The 17,202-nt window shown below is 33.5% G+C and overlaps 2 protein-coding genes across 2 annotated transcripts; both read left to right on the top strand.

The window, feature by feature from the left end:
• The first annotated feature begins 2,853 nt into the window (after nucleotides 1–2,853).
• LOC106349287 (probable leucine-rich repeat receptor-like serine/threonine-protein kinase At3g14840) lies at nucleotides 2,854–9,647 on the top strand. The gene is made up of 22 exons (XM_013789232.3): nucleotides 2,854–3,135; nucleotides 3,215–3,386; nucleotides 4,247–4,318; nucleotides 4,417–4,485; nucleotides 4,574–4,645; nucleotides 4,748–4,819; nucleotides 4,905–4,976; nucleotides 5,064–5,135; nucleotides 5,225–5,296; nucleotides 5,374–5,445; nucleotides 5,530–5,601; nucleotides 5,702–5,773; nucleotides 5,859–5,924; nucleotides 6,034–6,096; nucleotides 6,185–6,226; nucleotides 6,312–6,352; nucleotides 6,430–6,803; nucleotides 7,179–7,374; nucleotides 7,456–7,611; nucleotides 7,683–8,250; nucleotides 8,341–8,491; nucleotides 9,065–9,647. The coding sequence occupies exons 1-22, from the start codon at nucleotides 3,039–3,041 to the stop codon at nucleotides 9,479–9,481; spliced, it is 3,060 nt and encodes a 1,019-aa protein (XP_013644686.2). The 5' UTR covers nucleotides 2,854–3,038; the 3' UTR covers nucleotides 9,482–9,647.
• An 855-nt stretch (nucleotides 9,648–10,502) lies between these two features.
• LOC106349298 (protein trichome birefringence-like 41) lies at nucleotides 10,503–12,873 on the top strand. Its single transcript, XM_013789242.3, has 5 exons — nucleotides 10,503–10,977; nucleotides 11,698–11,869; nucleotides 11,986–12,161; nucleotides 12,240–12,398; nucleotides 12,477–12,873. The coding sequence occupies exons 1-5, from the start codon at nucleotides 10,721–10,723 to the stop codon at nucleotides 12,769–12,771; spliced, it is 1,059 nt and encodes a 352-aa protein (XP_013644696.2). The 5' UTR covers nucleotides 10,503–10,720; the 3' UTR covers nucleotides 12,772–12,873.
• The last annotated feature ends 4,329 nt before the right edge of the window (nucleotides 12,874–17,202 follow it).

Here is a 17,202-nt window from a genome sequence, read left to right as displayed (position 1 = left end):
GACTTCGATATTTTGTTTTGTAAAAAAAATAAGAAAGTGACTAAGCTAATATATTCTTTGAAAGTGTGAGAACATTGACAAATATGAAAAAGCATAGATTTTTGTTTTCGTGACAAAGTTAAGACTTTTGTAAAAGTACGTTTACATAAGCTTGCTTTCCCTGATTCTATATACACAAGATTCTATATACACAAATAAATATAATATAACAACATAAGCTTGCTTTCCCCGATTCATATGAAAACTTTTTAAGTTATCCACCAAAGCAAATTAATTAAATCAATCAAATTGTTAGAATACAACAAATTAATATATAATTTTATTTTAAATTAAATTATTTAAAAGTGTATTTTCATTAAAAATAAAATAATAAAAAAGTAAAACTGATTTGATGGTAATTTTTATGACATATATATATATATTATGTGAAAGAAATATAAGCTTAATATGGAAAAAAATCTTAAATACAAAAAATCCTAAAATTAACAAAAAAAACTAATAAAAATTAAACTATGATATCAATTGAAAGCTTCTTAGACAATATTAATAAAATATTTAAACGATAATTAGACAAATTTAATTTTTTTTGCCAGCCAAAAGTGTATTATTAATTAGCATCAGTTATTTCAAGATGTTTAAGAAAGGATGGACTTAAATGATATATGAACTATGAATAGTAGTACTTTGTAAAGCTGACTTAGATAACACATCTGCACATCATTTCCAATCCTTTTTGATGCCTAAATTCAATTTCTTCAGAGCAGTTATTCCACAAAAAGATCGTATGAGATATTGTTTTGATATTCAGATTTGTTTCTTGAATGTTAAGAAGATTGATAACTGTAAAAATGTCTCCTTCGAATATTATATGTCTATAACCGAATCTCCAACATGAGACAACTTTGTTTAAAAAGTAAATAATTTTATTTTTCTTATATTATATAATAAATATATATTATTTACTGATAATAAAAATATAATTATTCATCTATCACAAATATCTATGCAAATATGTGAATCAAGTACTACAATCAAACAACATAATGATTTCCACAAAGAAAATTTAAAAAATATATTTATGTTATGTAGTCTTATTTTATATTCTTTAAATAATGTAATACAATATTATACATTATTTTTTTAGAATTGAGAAATACATATATATCAGTTAGACAAATTAAGCAATAATTAGACAATTTAGACTCTTTTTTTGCCAGCCAAAAGTTTATTATTAATTAGCATCAATTATTTCAAGATGTTTAAGAAAATATGGACAAAAAATAGGATGGACATAAATGATATATGAATTATGAATAGTACTTTGTAAAACTTACTTAGATAACACATATGCACATCCATTTTCAGTCCTTTTTGATGCCTAAATTCAATTTCTTCAGAGCAGTTATTCCACAAAGAGATCGTATGAGATATTGTTTTGATATTCAGATTTGTTTCTTGACTGTTAAGAAGATTGATAACTGTAAAATGTCTCATTTGAATATGATATGTTTATAACCGAGTCCCTACATCAGACAAGTTTGTTTTAAAAGAATATAATTTTATTTTTCTTATATTATATAATAAATATATATTATTTACTGATAATAAAAATATAGTTATTCATCTATCACAAATAACTATGCAAATATGTGAATCAAGTACAACAATCAAACAACATAATGATTTCCACAAAGAAAATTTAAAAAATATATTTATGTTATGTAGTCTTATTTTATATTCTTTAAATAATGTAATACAGTATTATACATTATATTTTTTTAGAATTGAGAAATACATATAATATCTTATCCGCGCGTAGCGCGGTTAAAAAATCTAGTAATTATAATATAGGGACTCGTTGATTTTGTGGCATCAGCAAAATTAATAAATGCTGCTATAATATAATTGGACAATAAATCATGCATTTTGGTTGGTGGAATATTTGCTGAAATATTTTAAGAAATTATATAATTAATGAGTGGCATTCTATTGTAAATAATGCTAAAATATAAGGGCAAAATCCTAATATTATAGATAAATTGCTAGAGAGGAAAACAATATTCAAAGCTTCCATATAAAAAAATTTGATTCCCTTGCAATAAACTTACTATGGTAACATGCTAAATCTAGAAACTCATCTATATGACTATATAATCATCGTGAAAATGACCATCAAACACCTTTTTCTTGAAAATGTACGAAATAGATTTCTGATTTGTTTTTGAATCGTTTGATTTTGTTCCTTAACCATACCAAAGAGTGTATACATACTTTTTGTAGTTATAATTGATTTAGTCGTACGTAATGTATTTTCAGTACTAGCAAAGTGATTGACAATATGCTAGAAAAATATTGACATATGCTAGAAAAATGAATTTTTTCTGTTTTTAAAACTTAGCATAATAATTAAGAAAAATTTACTCTCCTCCAGTTCCCCGAAGATTTTTAACATTTTTCGTAGATTTTTTACATTTTAAAGTATTTTTGTATATTTTTAAAACAATATTAGTTAAAAATATTTGAATTGATAATTAGTTGATAGTTATTAAAATGTATGATAACATTAAATAATAAATTTAATTATAAATATATATTATATTTGTAATATATGTAAATACTCTAGAAAATAATAGAGGGGGTATTAATTAAAAGAAATCGCCTTTTTATAGTTATTTTTCTGTTAATCACAAAGACGCCTGCGGAAATTAAAATATCTACACCAACCATAATCATTCAATTATTTGGATGCTCAGTCAACAACTCGGTGGCCCCTTTGTTCATGCAAGTAGCAAAATTTGAATATTATCCCATTGAAATTATAATAATAGAAAAAAAACAAATGTAGATTGATACAATCTTATTTTAATAATGTTGACTTGCTTTTCGTCTTTCTCTCTGTCTAAATTTCTCAAATGTCTTTGCGAGTCTCTTCCCCATTCGTCACATAAACGAACATTACAAATCTCTTCTTCTTCACTCTCATCGCATCTCCTCACACAACAACAACAATTCAGATCTTGAAAAAAAAAATTCTAATAATGTCGATGATACGACTTCTCTTCCCTTCGTACTTCCTCCTCGTCTCTATCATCCTCTCCGGCTTTGCATCCTCTCAAACCTTACCACAAGAAGAAGGTATGTATACATATAACTATAATCATATCGGTGTTATGTACATGTTTGAGTCAGTGTCATGATCCTGTGATTTTTGCAGTGGATGCTTTAAGGGCTGTAGCGAAGGAGTTGAAGAAGACTAACTGGAATTTCAGTGTGAATCCCTGCGACGGCAATTCAACCAACAGTGGTTGGATAAACCTTAACGCCGGCCAGGGAACAGAAGACAACGTTACTTGTAACTGCTCCCCCGTTTGCCACGTCACCCACATGTTCGTTCGTCCCTTCTTCCCTCTTTTCAATAAACCTTTCACATAATACTACTAATTATGGTAATTAGTACTCCTTTATTTTATAATTTATTTTAGTTAAAAGTAAGCGCACAAATACCACTTCCGTTCCATAAAGCTTGAAATTTTACACTTATTAAAAATATAATAAATATTTACAGTTTAATTTATTATTTATTTTTTATACACTTTTTAATTACTTTCCACCAATTAAATCTGATCAATTCAAATATTTGTAATTAGTATTTTTCAAAATACAAAAGTACCTTAAAAAAATAAAAAATCATGAAACAAAAAAAATCTAGAAAGTTTTTAATTTCGGAAACAAATAGAGTATATATTTTTTTTGTTAAACACAAAATTTGCATTAATATAATTTGATCATCCACTAAATATAGAAGTTGTATAAGAATAATTATATTTTGCATTAAAAATGAAATGAATTGTTTTATAAGTATTTTTAATTCAATTTATTAGGAGGCTCATTTTTACTCTTTAAAAAAAATTAGACTTGGTCGAAGTAGTAGGGGTCTCATTTTCCAAAGCCTAACACGTTTTATATTTAATTAAAGTAGGTTTAGTACTTTGATTGTCTGAATGTAGACAAAATCTATCGCGCAGTCGTTGTTGACCTTCTTTCACGCGTCCGTTTTTTTTTTTTTTTTTTGTCAACTTCACGCGTCCGTTAATCTTACAAAACTGTTCTTGGTTTCTTTTGTTTCTTCCCATAAAACTATTTTAATTAATTTTGCTTTTATGTTGAATGCTATCGGGCTGGAAATATAACGGGCCTATAATTTGCAAATCGTTTTCTAAAAACCCAATAATTATTTGTAAAACAGACTTCTGAAGGCACAAAACCTCCGAGGATCTCTTCCTAAAGAGTTGACGGGTCTTCCGTTTTTGGAAGAGATGTAAGAAGCCCTCAAGCATTCTCATTATTAAGATATCTGCCACTACGGGTATCTTTTCATTAACGAACTTAACTGCCACATTCTTCTTTTTCTTGTAGTGATTTGTCTAGAAACTATCTGAACGGTTCCATTCCTCCCGAGTGGGGAACCTTGCCACTTGTAAGCATGTATGTATCTCTGTTGATATAAACCTTTTTATGTATAAACATGTATAGATTTGATGGAGTAAGTTTGTTGGATAATGAAATAATGTAGCTCACTACTTGGAAACCGTATAAGTGGTCCTATCCCAAAAGAAATTGGTAACATTACAACCCTTATGAGCTTGTGAGTACTCTTCTTTGATCTCTCTCTTTCTTCAACAATGTTTCATACTTAAGTGATACTATCTGATTCGGTTATTTTGATTTTTCTGGAACATTTTCTTAGTGTTGTGGAATACAACCAGATCTCAGGGAAATTACCTCCAGAGCTCGGCAATCTACAGAACATTAATAGACTGTAAGAATCTTTGTCCAATTTCTCTTTTTATTAAGAGTTACTGGTCTTTAATTACTAGTATTGAGACTCTGTTATCTCTTTGCAGCTTTCTTAGCTCGAACAACTTGAGTGGGGACATCCCAAGTACATTTTCCAAACTTACTAAATTGACTGATTTGTAAGTATTATTCCTCTGCTTTGAACATATGTTTTACTGGAGACAGTAACTTCTTTTTGCTGCTTATATTGTTCTCTTGACTTATAGCCGTATAAGTGACAACCAGTTCACTGGTACTATACCAGATTTTATCCAGAACTGGACAGGGCTTGATAAATTGTAAGCAGTCTACATTTTCGTATTTTTGATATCTGTGTTTTGTTACTTTATAAACGAGTGCAATGTTGTTTATTTCTGCATGAATCAAGGGTTATTCAAGCAAGTGGTTTGGTCGGACCGATTCCTAGTACCATTGGTACTCTTAAGAGCATAACAGACTTGTAAGTACACCAACTTCACGTGTTGTTGTCGCCTTTCGTGGACTCACTATCGGTGATACCTTGATATATTTTTGTAGGAGAATCACTGACTTAAGCGGACCTGAGTCTCCATTTCCGCCACTAGAAAACATGAAAGAGATAAAATACTTGTGAGTTTGAGCCTTAGACTAGATGAACTTTTAGTCAAGGTTTCTTGAGCTTATCTTCCATTTTCCACTCTTTGTGCGTTGTAGGGTTCTCAGGAACTGCAATCTTACAGGAGAGTTGCCTACATATCTTGGGTCGAGATCACTATTAAAAACATTGTTAGTAAACCCTTTCTTTTCTTTTCTTTTTTATTTTGCAAACATAAAATCGATTTTTTATGAAAAAGAATAAGATGACATTGTGAAACTCGCTGTGCAGAGATCTTAGCTTTAATAAACTAAGGGGGCCAATCCCTGCAACATATGGTGCTCTTACTGACGTAGATAACATGTATGATGTTCTTATCCTCTTTTTTTTCTTCTTATTTTGTTAAAATCTTTATGTGTATAAAAAAAATTTCTCTCTAAATTTGCAGATATTTTACAAGTAACATGTTAACCGGGGAAGTACCAAATTGGATGATAGACAATGGAGACAATATGTGAGTTTTCTTCACCGATTTATATATATATAAAAATATAACACAATTCTGTGTAATCACACAGCCAAATAATTGGCTTACTTACGATTCTTTGTATCTTAAATTGCAGTGATCTTACTTTCAATAACTTCTCCAATGTTCAAAGAACCTTAGAATGTCAGAGGAAGGCTGTGTAAGAAGAACAATAAAAATAATCAAACTTCTTTGGCATTCAAATTCTCTATAATATTTTACAGTTTCTAGCTTCTTTTTATACACAGGAATATGTTTTCAAGCACAAACCCGTTATTGACAAATGACCAGTAAGTTTTTTTAATTTTTGTTCTCAAAACTTACACTTTGGTTCTGACAATAACTAGAGAATGTTGATCTTATGTTTTGTTACAGCTCAAATGTTTCGTGTCTGAGTAGCTACGCATGTCCTAAAAGTAAGTCTTTTGAAGCTATATATAAATACAATCGTAGATATCTAGCAGCGCATCTGATTAATCTTTCGTTACTACAGCTTTCTATGGCCTTCACATAAACTGTGGTGGCAATGAGCTAACAATCAATAAGACCAAGTATGATGCTGATACAAATAATATACCACAGTACTACGATAGTACCAACGGTTGGGTTTCTAGCAACACTGGGCACTTTATGGACGATGCTCGGTCTCCCGAAAAAGTAACCATTTGGAAAAATACATCAGCGCTTAAGATAGCAGATCCTAGTCTTTACACAGAGGCCCGTCTCTCAGCCATTTCCCTCACTTACTACGCATTGTGCCTAGGAGAAGGAAACTACACGGTTAATCTTCATTTCGCTGAGATTATGTTCAGCGACGACAACAATTACACCAGTTTGGGAAGACGATTCTTTGACATATACGTTCAGGTAACTTACCTAAAGGAGAAACATAAGTAACACTTTTAGCTTTTGTCTGGAAAAAACATAGCATTCAAAGAAATAATCTCCAAAATAACATTTATTAAACAATAAAAACACTAAATTACTCGAAATCCTAAACTCTAAACCTAATCTCATCTCCTAAATACTAAACTCTAATCACTAAACCTAAACTTAAAATATATAAATATTTTCTTTACCTTTTTATGAATGTTATTTTGAGGATTTTTCTTTTTATGTACTACTTTTTGAATAAAATTTTGAAAAAGTGTTATTTGAGAATATTTCTTTTACTTAAACTCCAAAAATGTTTGAAAAGATTGTAGTGATGTAAATCAATTTGGCTTGTATGGTAATGTGCAGGGCAAACGTGTGGCTAAAGATTTCAATATTGTAACTGAGGCAAAAGGTGCTGAAAGAGCTGTGGTTAAGAGTTTCCCGGTTACGATTACAAATAGGAAGCTGGAAATAAGATTGTTGTGGGCTGGTAAAGGAACTCAAGCTCTTCCTCAAAGAGGTACATATGGTGCTCTCATATCAGCTGTATCCGTAGATCCAGGTAAGCTTTGCTAAACTCTACTTGACTGTTTTCTTTTGTTGTTGTTCTCTCTTGACTTTATCTCCCATGATCTTGCTATAGATTTCACTCCACCAAAGGAAGATAGCCCTGGTGGTGGAACCTCTATTGGGGCCGTGGTTGGTGCTGTAATCGCTTCAACGGTGGTTCTTGTGCTTTTAATTGGTGCTATTTTATGGTGGAGAGGTTGCTTGAGACCCAAGAGTCAGATGGAGAAAGGTAAGACCTAAACAATATAAGTGATTTTGAGTTAATAATAGTCTATAACGGTGTTTCTTATTCACCTTCAGATTTCAAGAATTTGGATTTCCAGATAAGTTCCTTCTCCTTGAGGCAAATCAAAGTTGCTACAGACAACTTTGATCCTGCAAACAAGATCGGAGAAGGTGGCTTTGGTCCTGTATACAAGGGAGAGATGAATGATGGAACCATTATCGCGGTGAAGCAGCTATCAGCGAAATCAAAACAAGGCAATAGAGAGTTCTTGAACGAGATCGCTATGATCTCTGCTCTACAGCATCCACATTTGGTTAAACTATACGGATGCTGCGTCGAAGGTGACCAGCTCTTGCTTGTCTACGAGTACTTGGAAAACAACAGTCTGGCAAGAGCACTTTTCGGTCCTCCAGAGACTCAAATACGGCTAGATTGGCCAACGAGGCAGAGGATTTGCGTCGGTATAGCGAGAGGATTAGCTTATCTCCACGAGGAATCAAGACTCAAGATTGTGCACAGAGACATCAAAGCAACTAATGTCTTGCTGGACACGGAACTAAATGCAAAGATTTCGGATTTCGGTCTTGCTAAGCTTGATGAAGAAGAAAACACACACATGACCACACGAGTCGCTGGAACATAGTGAGTTGGACTAATCTTATCACTAACAAGAAGTTTCAGCTCTGTTTAGGTTTCTTGTAACCAAAGTAAACTTTTTTTTTTCTTTTGCAGCGGATACATGGCTCCTGAATACGCCATGAGAGGTCACTTGACTGATAAAGCAGACGTCTACAGTTTCGGTGTCGTGGCTCTAGAGATTGTTCACGGAAGAAGCAACACGAGCGCACGATCCAAAGGCGAAACCTTCCACCTTCTTGACTGGGTTAGTTATTATCTTTTCACCTCAAGTCTAAAACCTTGAATCTGAATTCGCCTTATTTAAAATTAAAATATGAATTTGATGCTGAAATATTTGCAAAATTTTTATTAAAAAATTAGCGATTGATTAACAATAGAACTATGAAACTCTAATTTTTTTAGTCAATTCTTGAGAATTTGTGAATATACCCTTCTTTACTAGTTTCTATCTATTTATAGGTCGAACTCACCAACTTACTTTTTTCTCTTCTTAGCTGTTTAGGCCATTTTCAAGCGTTTTTTTTTTTTTTTTTTTTGATAACTCTGGTATCTGGGCAGCCACATTCCCAACTATTCCCGAAAGGGGTCCAGCGCCCCAACGGAAGGGATGTTAAATCCGTTGTGGCCAAGACTCGAACCCGGGTGGCGGGCAGTACAACTGTACCTCCTTTACCACCAAGCTACGAGCGCTTGGTTTTTTCAAGCGTTTTTCTTCTTGTTATTGGCCGAGTTTATTTACATTGAGGAATGTAGTCCATCTCAAACAAACCTTAAACCCTAAACACATTTTGAGTTTGAATCACATTTTCTTTCACAGGTTCACGTTTTAAGGGAGCAAAACAAACTGGTGGAAGTAGTAGACTCGAGGCTTGGAACAGACTACAACAGAGAAGAAGCAATGACGATGATCAATATAGGGATCCTCTGCACCAGTCAAGTTCCATCGGACAGACCTTCCATGTCTACGGTGGTTAGCATGCTCGAAGGAAGCTCCACGGTGGATGTTGAGAAGCTTCTTGAAGCTTCGTTCAGCAGAGGAAACGAGAAAGACGAAGAGAGCGTGAGGGCGATGAAGAAGCATTACGCGATTATTAGTGGAGAAGAGATGACGAGTATGACGGATCAGAGTATCAACACCTATGGACCATTCACGTCGTCTTCGACGTCCACTGCCAACGCCAGCGACCTTTACCCTCTTAAGCCTGATTCTGCGTATTGGAAATCTAGAGTCTAAAGTGTGTATTATGCTTTTTGCCAAAAAAAAAAAACCATTGTTAAAATAATCATTTCTTTTCCGTTTTGGTTTTGAACTATAATTATTTTATTTAAGACAATTAGAAGATTACTTTTTGTAAACAGAATATTTCATGAAGTAATGCAATGAATATTTCATGAAGTAATGCAATGAATATTTATACAAAACTCAAATTAAACTCTTTGGCTTTTACTTTTCTGAATATAAACGATATTATGGTTTATTAAATTTTATATTAAGTTAAACTTCACTCTGCTTATTGCGATACCCTAGATTAATTATGGACTAGAATGAAATTTATTTCCCTACTGTCTGGAGTCATATGCTTGCTGTGTTCCTTATCTTGTGTTGAGTTTCTAACGATGAACAAGCGTTGTAATATTTATTTATGATTTAATTATGAGTATGGTCCCATGGTTTATCTTCTTTTTAAACATTCTAATTTTTCTTATAATTTGTTTTGGCATTACTGTATAATATCTTCTAAAAATGATTGTCTTAGTCAACTATCCTTTCAATAATTTCAATACGTTTCGTGATACATTTAATAATAATTATTTTACTTAATTGCTAACCATAACGATTGATTTTGATAGAATAAGTAACAGACAGAATATATTGTTGTTCCTTTTTTTTTTTCAACATCGGTTTCTATTGACAAAATGGTTGGCTTGCATTTGTTTAGTATGATCCATCTATAGTGTCGTTTAGGAAATTACTCTATACAAAACTACAACCAAACTTAATGGATTAATTAATTATCAATTTATAGGTCCACAAGTTTTTCAAGAAGTATACCTTTTAAACAAAACACAAAGAACGTCTTCACAATTTATCTATGGTGCGAACAAACCGATTAACTCAGGGAATGTCATCACAGTTTTAAAATCAATATCTAAAAAAAATTATCAGCAAATCACGTCATTAAATAATAAATACACAAGATGTCAAAAAAAATACACAAAAAGAAATGTTGAGATTTGATTTCAAAGTTTGTTACCAAAGCAAATATGACAATAATTATAGTTTTTTTTCTTATCAAAGACAATAATTATAGTTATAATTAAGCCGCCAACAAGCTTAAAAAACAAATACAACAAGTTATTTTTAATATGACAAAATTATATACAACATTACATATATATAGATGCGTGGGTGTATAAAACCCAAGATGCGTATTTGAATCTTTCTCTCTCTCTTTCTCTCCTCTGTGCTAAAATGGGTTCTACGGATAAAGCCATTTCTTATGGCTCTGCATTAGTGTTATCGCTGCTGCTTCTTCTTCTTCCTCTGCTTCACGAAGCTGAAGGGTGTGATATGTTCACGGGACGATGGGTGGAGGACGCTTCCTACCCACTCTACGATCCCTCCGCATGTCCTTTCATACGACGCGAGTTCGCTTGCAAGAGAAACGGACGGCCTGATCTCGATTACCCTACCTTCAGATGGCAACCTCAGGGCTGCAAATTAGCACGGTATCATCAATTAACTTATATTACTTTTATTTATTTTTTAGATTTTAGTTTTGTTGTTTCTAGATATTTTGAATCAAGATATCGTTATGCATATTATCACACGCGCAGCCAGAAAATTTCTTGTTCTTTTTTTTTTGTAACTGAAAATTTCTTGTTCTTGCTTTTAAAATTCTAGATATTCTTTTAATCTATTCGTCAGTTTTTTATCTGTTGAAATTATGTTACATTAATGAAATGAAGGAAAGAGAAAGAGTATACGTTTATGCAATTGTCGGTTTCAAAATTACTTTAAACATAATAGTTCAATTGTTCGAAGAAATCTTGATTTGATTCATATAATTTACAAGAAAATAGAAAGTATGTACCTTTTTGCAAAGTACTTTTGAATGATCAGCCAATGGTAAAAGAGAACGCTATTTATATATTTGTTTTGCGTAATGGACTGATGTGTGTTGGAATCTCTAAACTGCACGAGACGTAAACTAACTCTTTTGTCCATAATATGCCAACTGGTGATTTTTTTCGTGCATCACACGCGCCACCAGTGATATTAGGACACCCATCAAACTCACCAAGCTCATAAACAGACATAAATCCCCCCACACATGTGGGGACACTAGCTCAAACTCTGGACGACTTTGGCCTGCTGCTTTTTTTTTACCGTTAATATATCATGTCACTGCCTTAACACGGCACCGCTATTTATTTTTATTTGTGTAGGTTCAATGGAGTTGAGTTTTTGGAGAAAAACAAAGGGAAGAAGATAATGTTTGTTGGTGATTCACTTAGCCTAAATCAGTGGCAATCTTTGACATGTATGCTTCACTCATCTGTTCCCAATTCTCCTTACAACATAACAACACAAGGCACTATCACAACCTTCACATTCCAGGTAATAATAAAAACCAATTCTGCATTAATTTGTTTTAGGTTAAGTAAAATGCTTCTTAAACAGGAAAACCGGGATGAGTTAAACCGAACTAAACCAGTAATGATTAATGTTTTCAGGAGTATGGAATGGAATTGAAGCTTGATAGGAACGTGTATTTGGTAGATATAGTGAGGAAGAAGATTGGGAGAGTGTTGAAACTTGATTCGATCAATGACGGACATAATTGGTCAGAAATGGATACATTGATTTTCAATACTTGGCATTGGTGGAGCCGTAGAGGTCCTTCACAACCGTACGTTGAATGTTCTTCTAAACTAAACCAGTCAATTTGCTAACAAGATAATGTTCAAAATTTGAATTTTTTTTGTAGATGGGATTATATCCAACTAGGAAGTAACGTTACAAAGGACATGAACCGTGTGAAAGCATTCAAAATCGCACTCGGGACTTGGGGCAAATGGGTCGATACTGTTGTGGATACTCAGAAAACTAGAGTCTTTTTCCAAGGAATTTCACCATCTCATTACAAGTAAATTGTTATACATTTTACGAAAGATCAATACCTATAATATATGTTTGAACTTTAAACATTGTTTATTTTTTATAGAGGGGCTTTATGGGGTGAACCAACGGCAAGGAGTTGCGCAAAACAGAATAAACCACTTTTGGGGACAAGTTATCCAGGAGGATTGCCTGCTGAAGTTGGAGTTCTGAAGCGAGCACTTGGGAAAATATCAAAACCGGTGACACTGCTAGACATTACAATGCTTTCATTGCTTCGCAAAGATGGCCACCCTTCGATATACGGTCTAGGAGGCCGAACCGGCAATGACTGCAGCCACTGGTGTCTTTCTGGGGTACCAGATACTTGGAATGAGATTCTTTACAACTATATGGCTTAGTAAAAACATTTTAAACATAGAAAAAAAAACATAGCATATTTGTTAATGTTTGATTCTGCATTTGAATCTTAATAAGAAGGTACGGCTATTAAAAGCATTAAAGCTAATTTGTGCATACGAGTGAAATTAAAGAGAGGTGGTAGTGAGTTTGAGGAAGGGGATGGTGTGCGTCCCAAGAAAGTAAATCAGATAATGTGAATTCATGTAAAATATCGAGTGGTTGGACAAATCTGAGCAGGGTTAGAGGAAGACAACTAAGACTTGAGTTAGTTAGGAGATTTTTTCTGTCAACAAACTACATATCCAATTACTTGAGTCTCAAGCAATCTCTTCGTTAATTAGATAACAACGGAATTGAATGGGATTTCAAGTTGTTTTTTTTAAATGGATCAAGAAATTATTCGTGAATTAGCTTATATCTGGAAGCCAAAAACCTTGGAGATCTCACAATGCTTTTTCGTAAAATCAAACCGGTCCTTAGCTCAGCGCTTGAGCATTTGAGTGCACATAAAGAGGTCACGGTTCGAACCGAGTAGGGCCTTTTTTAGAATTTGTAATCATTTTAAAACTTAAGGTAACAAAAAAAAAAAAAAAGCAAATAAGAGGTTGAAACAAAATCAACAATCCTTCATTACAGTACATTAACCTTGTTTTCTCTAAGTAATCTCTGCCAAAGCAATGTTCATTGAGGTCTGACTTTTGATGAGTATGTGATTTGTGTTTCTAGAATCGAAATGGAGTTTCAGGTCCGTACGTACTTGTCGCTCCTCATATTGAACTGATCAAACTTTGAACTGTTACTATACTCTACAGGCTTCACCGTCTCTTCTCCTGCTGTTGTCTTTGGTTCTGTCTCTGTTGTTTTATCTCTATGGCGACGCCTTGATCTTGATCGCTCTTTATGTACCTTTGGTTGGAGAATCTCTCCCGAGGCATAGAACTGTGCATACTCCTGGCGTTTTGATGATGACCGGTTGTGCTTTAACGATGGATCCTTCATTGCACTACTTGATCTCAACTTCACGGTCTTATGTTCACTTGGTTTAGGCAAGTGGGCATGTCGGGACTCAGAGACTGGTACCGGTGCAGTATGATGCCTTTGGAGTAAATGTGGTTCTTGTTCGTCTTCAGGCATTTTGAGTCTATCTAGTGGCCTTAGATTGGAGCTGGCTTTGAAACGGGATGGGACTATGTGGTTGGCAAAAACCTCAAGCCCGAGCTGAGCTGCTGTATAGCATATGACTGATGAGAAGTGAAACAAAGGCATGAAAACAGAACACATTGCATCCTCGCTTGGTCCATTTCTGTATCCATCTAACATTTAATTTTCCCCCATCTATTGTAGTAACACCTGAATGACCAATCTTTCGGATGGCAAGATTCAAAGTGTCAGCGACGTAAAGATTGCCTTTTATCATCCATAGTGACTGACTCCTCTGAGATGATTAAAACGAGCCTCGCTTGGATTTCCATCTACATGTCCTGTCTTTCCTTGAAATGATCCAGCCACTAATCTTCCCCTGTAACAAAATCTATAAAACCAACCATATATTCTCATCAATTTATGGAGTAAAAAACATCTTATGAAAAAGACATGACTATGTGAAAATGAGTGAAAAAGTAGAACTTGTAGTTGTTGATCCTCTAATATTCTCAGAAAGTCATTCTCATTGTCCTCGAAAATATATTATAAAGTTTGTCAAAACAATGTTTTGATAGATTTCTTGGCTTGAGGTTTAAAGGTCATTCCTCTAAAAAAGAAATTAACTTTGCAAGAAAAGCTAAGTGCTGAATTCAATCCAAGAACTTTCTGTTTGGTTTTCTCTTCCTAGTTGATCGCCTTCTCGTCTCAACAACATGTTGATCGTTATTTTCTTCTCTCCCTATCAGCGAAGAAGAAGAAGCAGTAGCAACAACAGTCAGAGGTGGTTCTTCTCTTGCTCTCTTCCTCTCATACTCAGCATCATCCGTCCGAAGCTGGAACCTACAAACAGGACACGAGTTTCTTGTCTCTAACCAAGGCAAGATACAATTATCATGGTAACAATGTCCACATGGCAGCTTCTTCCCTATTTCACCCGTCAGGCCGTCAACATGGCATCTTTACACACAACACAAACCAAACTCATCCTCTCTCCTCCCTCCACACAAGTAGAACCAATCTCGAAAGTCTCTAACGCCTCAACCGCTGACTTGGCAGCTGGTGGTGCTCCTCTCTTTCTACCACCACCGGAGCTCGTTCAGCTGATGAGCTCTCTTGCCGACGGAGCTCGTTCAGCTGCTCTTCAAATCTAATTGAATCTTGGGGAAGTGGTGGCGGAGGCTCCGGAATCGCCTGGATTGACCTGATGAAACCTCTGTTGCATTCGCAACACAGGACCACGTGTTCTAAGGTTCTAACGGCGACATGTTTGTCGCAGTGGTAGCACCAGTCTGACTCTTGAGCTTCGGACATGGCTCTTTCTTTTCGTAAAATCGGGTTGGTTTTAGGTTAATGATTTGAGTTGTGTTTTTCGAACCATAACAGTAAACAGTAATAAGGTCATCATGCTATTTATACACAACTAAAATAACTCTTTATCCCGAGCCCGAGGCGAAAAGGAATGTGCGAGGCAAAACGGAAACTACATAAAAAGGAAATATATGAATAAAAAAAGGAAATAGAAGAATAATTTAGATCAATATAGTAACTTTATTTAGAACTTGTTTTTTTTTCTTTCTATTGTTCCAGATTCATTAATAGCTTTTCATTATAGAGATTATTTATGTTCTTTTCACTTTCAAAGATTATAGAATATGTATTTTAGCAAAAAAAAAAAGATTATAGAATATGTTCGTACCCTGAAAGATACAACTGCAAATTTGAAAAGAGAGACATGCACTACCATTTGATCTCTGCTGGAGTTGGATTTCACACACAAATTCGACTCACTGAAAAGCCCAACCGGATCAAGAAAATTTTGAACATTCACTGAGCCGAATTGATTAAAATCCAGCTGTTTCTCCTATTTGTAAGGCCACTTAGTTCGAACTTGATGTGGCGAGCTCTAAAACAACAAAATCTGATAAGACCGAGTCATTAAATAATCAGTTTCCATGAAAAGTATATATTTAAGATCTGAGGAGTTAGATGTGGCATGTACATCTGAGAGCAACATTATTGGGGGTTTCTTGTTCTTGGATTTTTAAAATACATATATGTGTATGTATATATTATATATGCGTATGTAACTGCAGAGTTCTAAGCTTTACGGTAAACCCAACCGAAAGTTTCTTATTTGAATGAAGAGTTGAGAAGCCTCCTATAATGTTGCTCTAAGTATCAGAACTATAAGTCCATAAGAAGGAAGAGTTGAGATCAGCAAAGATGAACACTTACTTTTGGTATAGATCACAAACACTTTTTACTGAAAGTTCATTATTGTATTATTCAATCTTATCACAAAATATAAATCCAATTCATTAGTTCATTCTTAGTAAAAAATTAGTCATAAATACCACGTAGAAGAATAATATAGACAGACATAGTAACTTCATTTAGAATTTGTGTTTTTTTCCTCTTGGTCCAAATTCATTAATAGCTTTTTATCATAGGAGTTTATGTTTTTCCTCTTACAAAGATTAATCATGTTGTAATAATGTTGTCTAGATGGCAACTATGAGGCCGCCTAGGCATCAAAGCAAACATGGTTCAAACGATTTTTTAAAAGTCCGATTTAAATCGATTTAAATTGGTGTAAATTGATATAAATTTATGTAAATCAGTTAAGTTCCTAAAAATAATTTTATAATCATAGTAAAAAATAAAAATATATAATAAAAATATCTATATTATATGAAATAAAATAAAATTTTCATCACGCCTCTAAATTCCAAAATAATTGGCATAGTTGCTAAGTCCTAACATAATATATATACACTACCTAGCGATTTTTTGAATATTTTTTATAAAATTGCCTTAAAAGAGGATGAATAAAAAATATATTTCTATATACATATGCAAATATGATAAAAGATATGCATTATAAGCATTTGGAGTTGGATTCACATACAAATCCGATTCACTAATCCATTCCGATTAAGCCAACTTTAAATATTCACATCCCAATTGTGTAGAGTCTTATTTTTAATACTACAGTCATAACTAAGGGTGTCAAAATGGGTAAAAGTTGATGGGTCAACCCAAACCAATCCAAACCATGGATCTTAATAGATAAAATAATTGGCTACAAATGGATTAATGGATTAAATGGATAAATGGACTTAGTGGATTGGGTGAAAATGGTTTGGATAGTAATGAATAATGAGTTATCCATAACCAAACCAATAAAAATTTATAACAAACAAAAACTCAATTCAATAAGCAAAAAAATAACCAAACCAATTTTCTAAACCAATTTTACTACACCAAATTTTATTTATAACTAGGCC

This window comes from Brassica napus, chromosome A1, assembly GCF_020379485.1.
Source record: "Brassica napus cultivar Da-Ae chromosome A1, Da-Ae, whole genome shotgun sequence".
In the NCBI taxonomy this organism is placed as follows: Eukaryota; Viridiplantae; Streptophyta; class Magnoliopsida; order Brassicales; family Brassicaceae; genus Brassica; species Brassica napus.
This window is presented reverse-complemented; position numbering and strand designations above follow the sequence as displayed.

Bases quoted from the DNA above. Each gene is read 5' to 3' on its own strand.
- LOC106349287 (XM_013789232.3), top strand. From the start codon at position 3,039: ATGTCGATGATACGACTTCTCTTCCCTTCGTACTTCCTCCTCGTCTCT. The intron at 4,977-5,063 runs GTAAGTATTATT...CTTGACTTATAG, and splicing joins CTTACTAAATTGACTGATTT to CCGTATAAGTGACAACCAGT. The intron at 5,774-5,858 runs GTATGATGTTCT...CTAAATTTGCAG, and splicing joins CTTACTGACGTAGATAACAT to ATATTTTACAAGTAACATGT.
- LOC106349298 (XM_013789242.3), top strand. From the start codon at position 10,721: ATGGGTTCTACGGATAAAGCCATTTCTTATGGCTCTGCATTAGTGTTA. The intron at 10,978-11,697 runs GTATCATCAATT...TTATTTGTGTAG, and splicing joins CAGGGCTGCAAATTAGCACG to GTTCAATGGAGTTGAGTTTT. The intron at 12,162-12,239 runs GTACGTTGAATG...TTTTTTTTGTAG, and splicing joins CGTAGAGGTCCTTCACAACC to ATGGGATTATATCCAACTAG.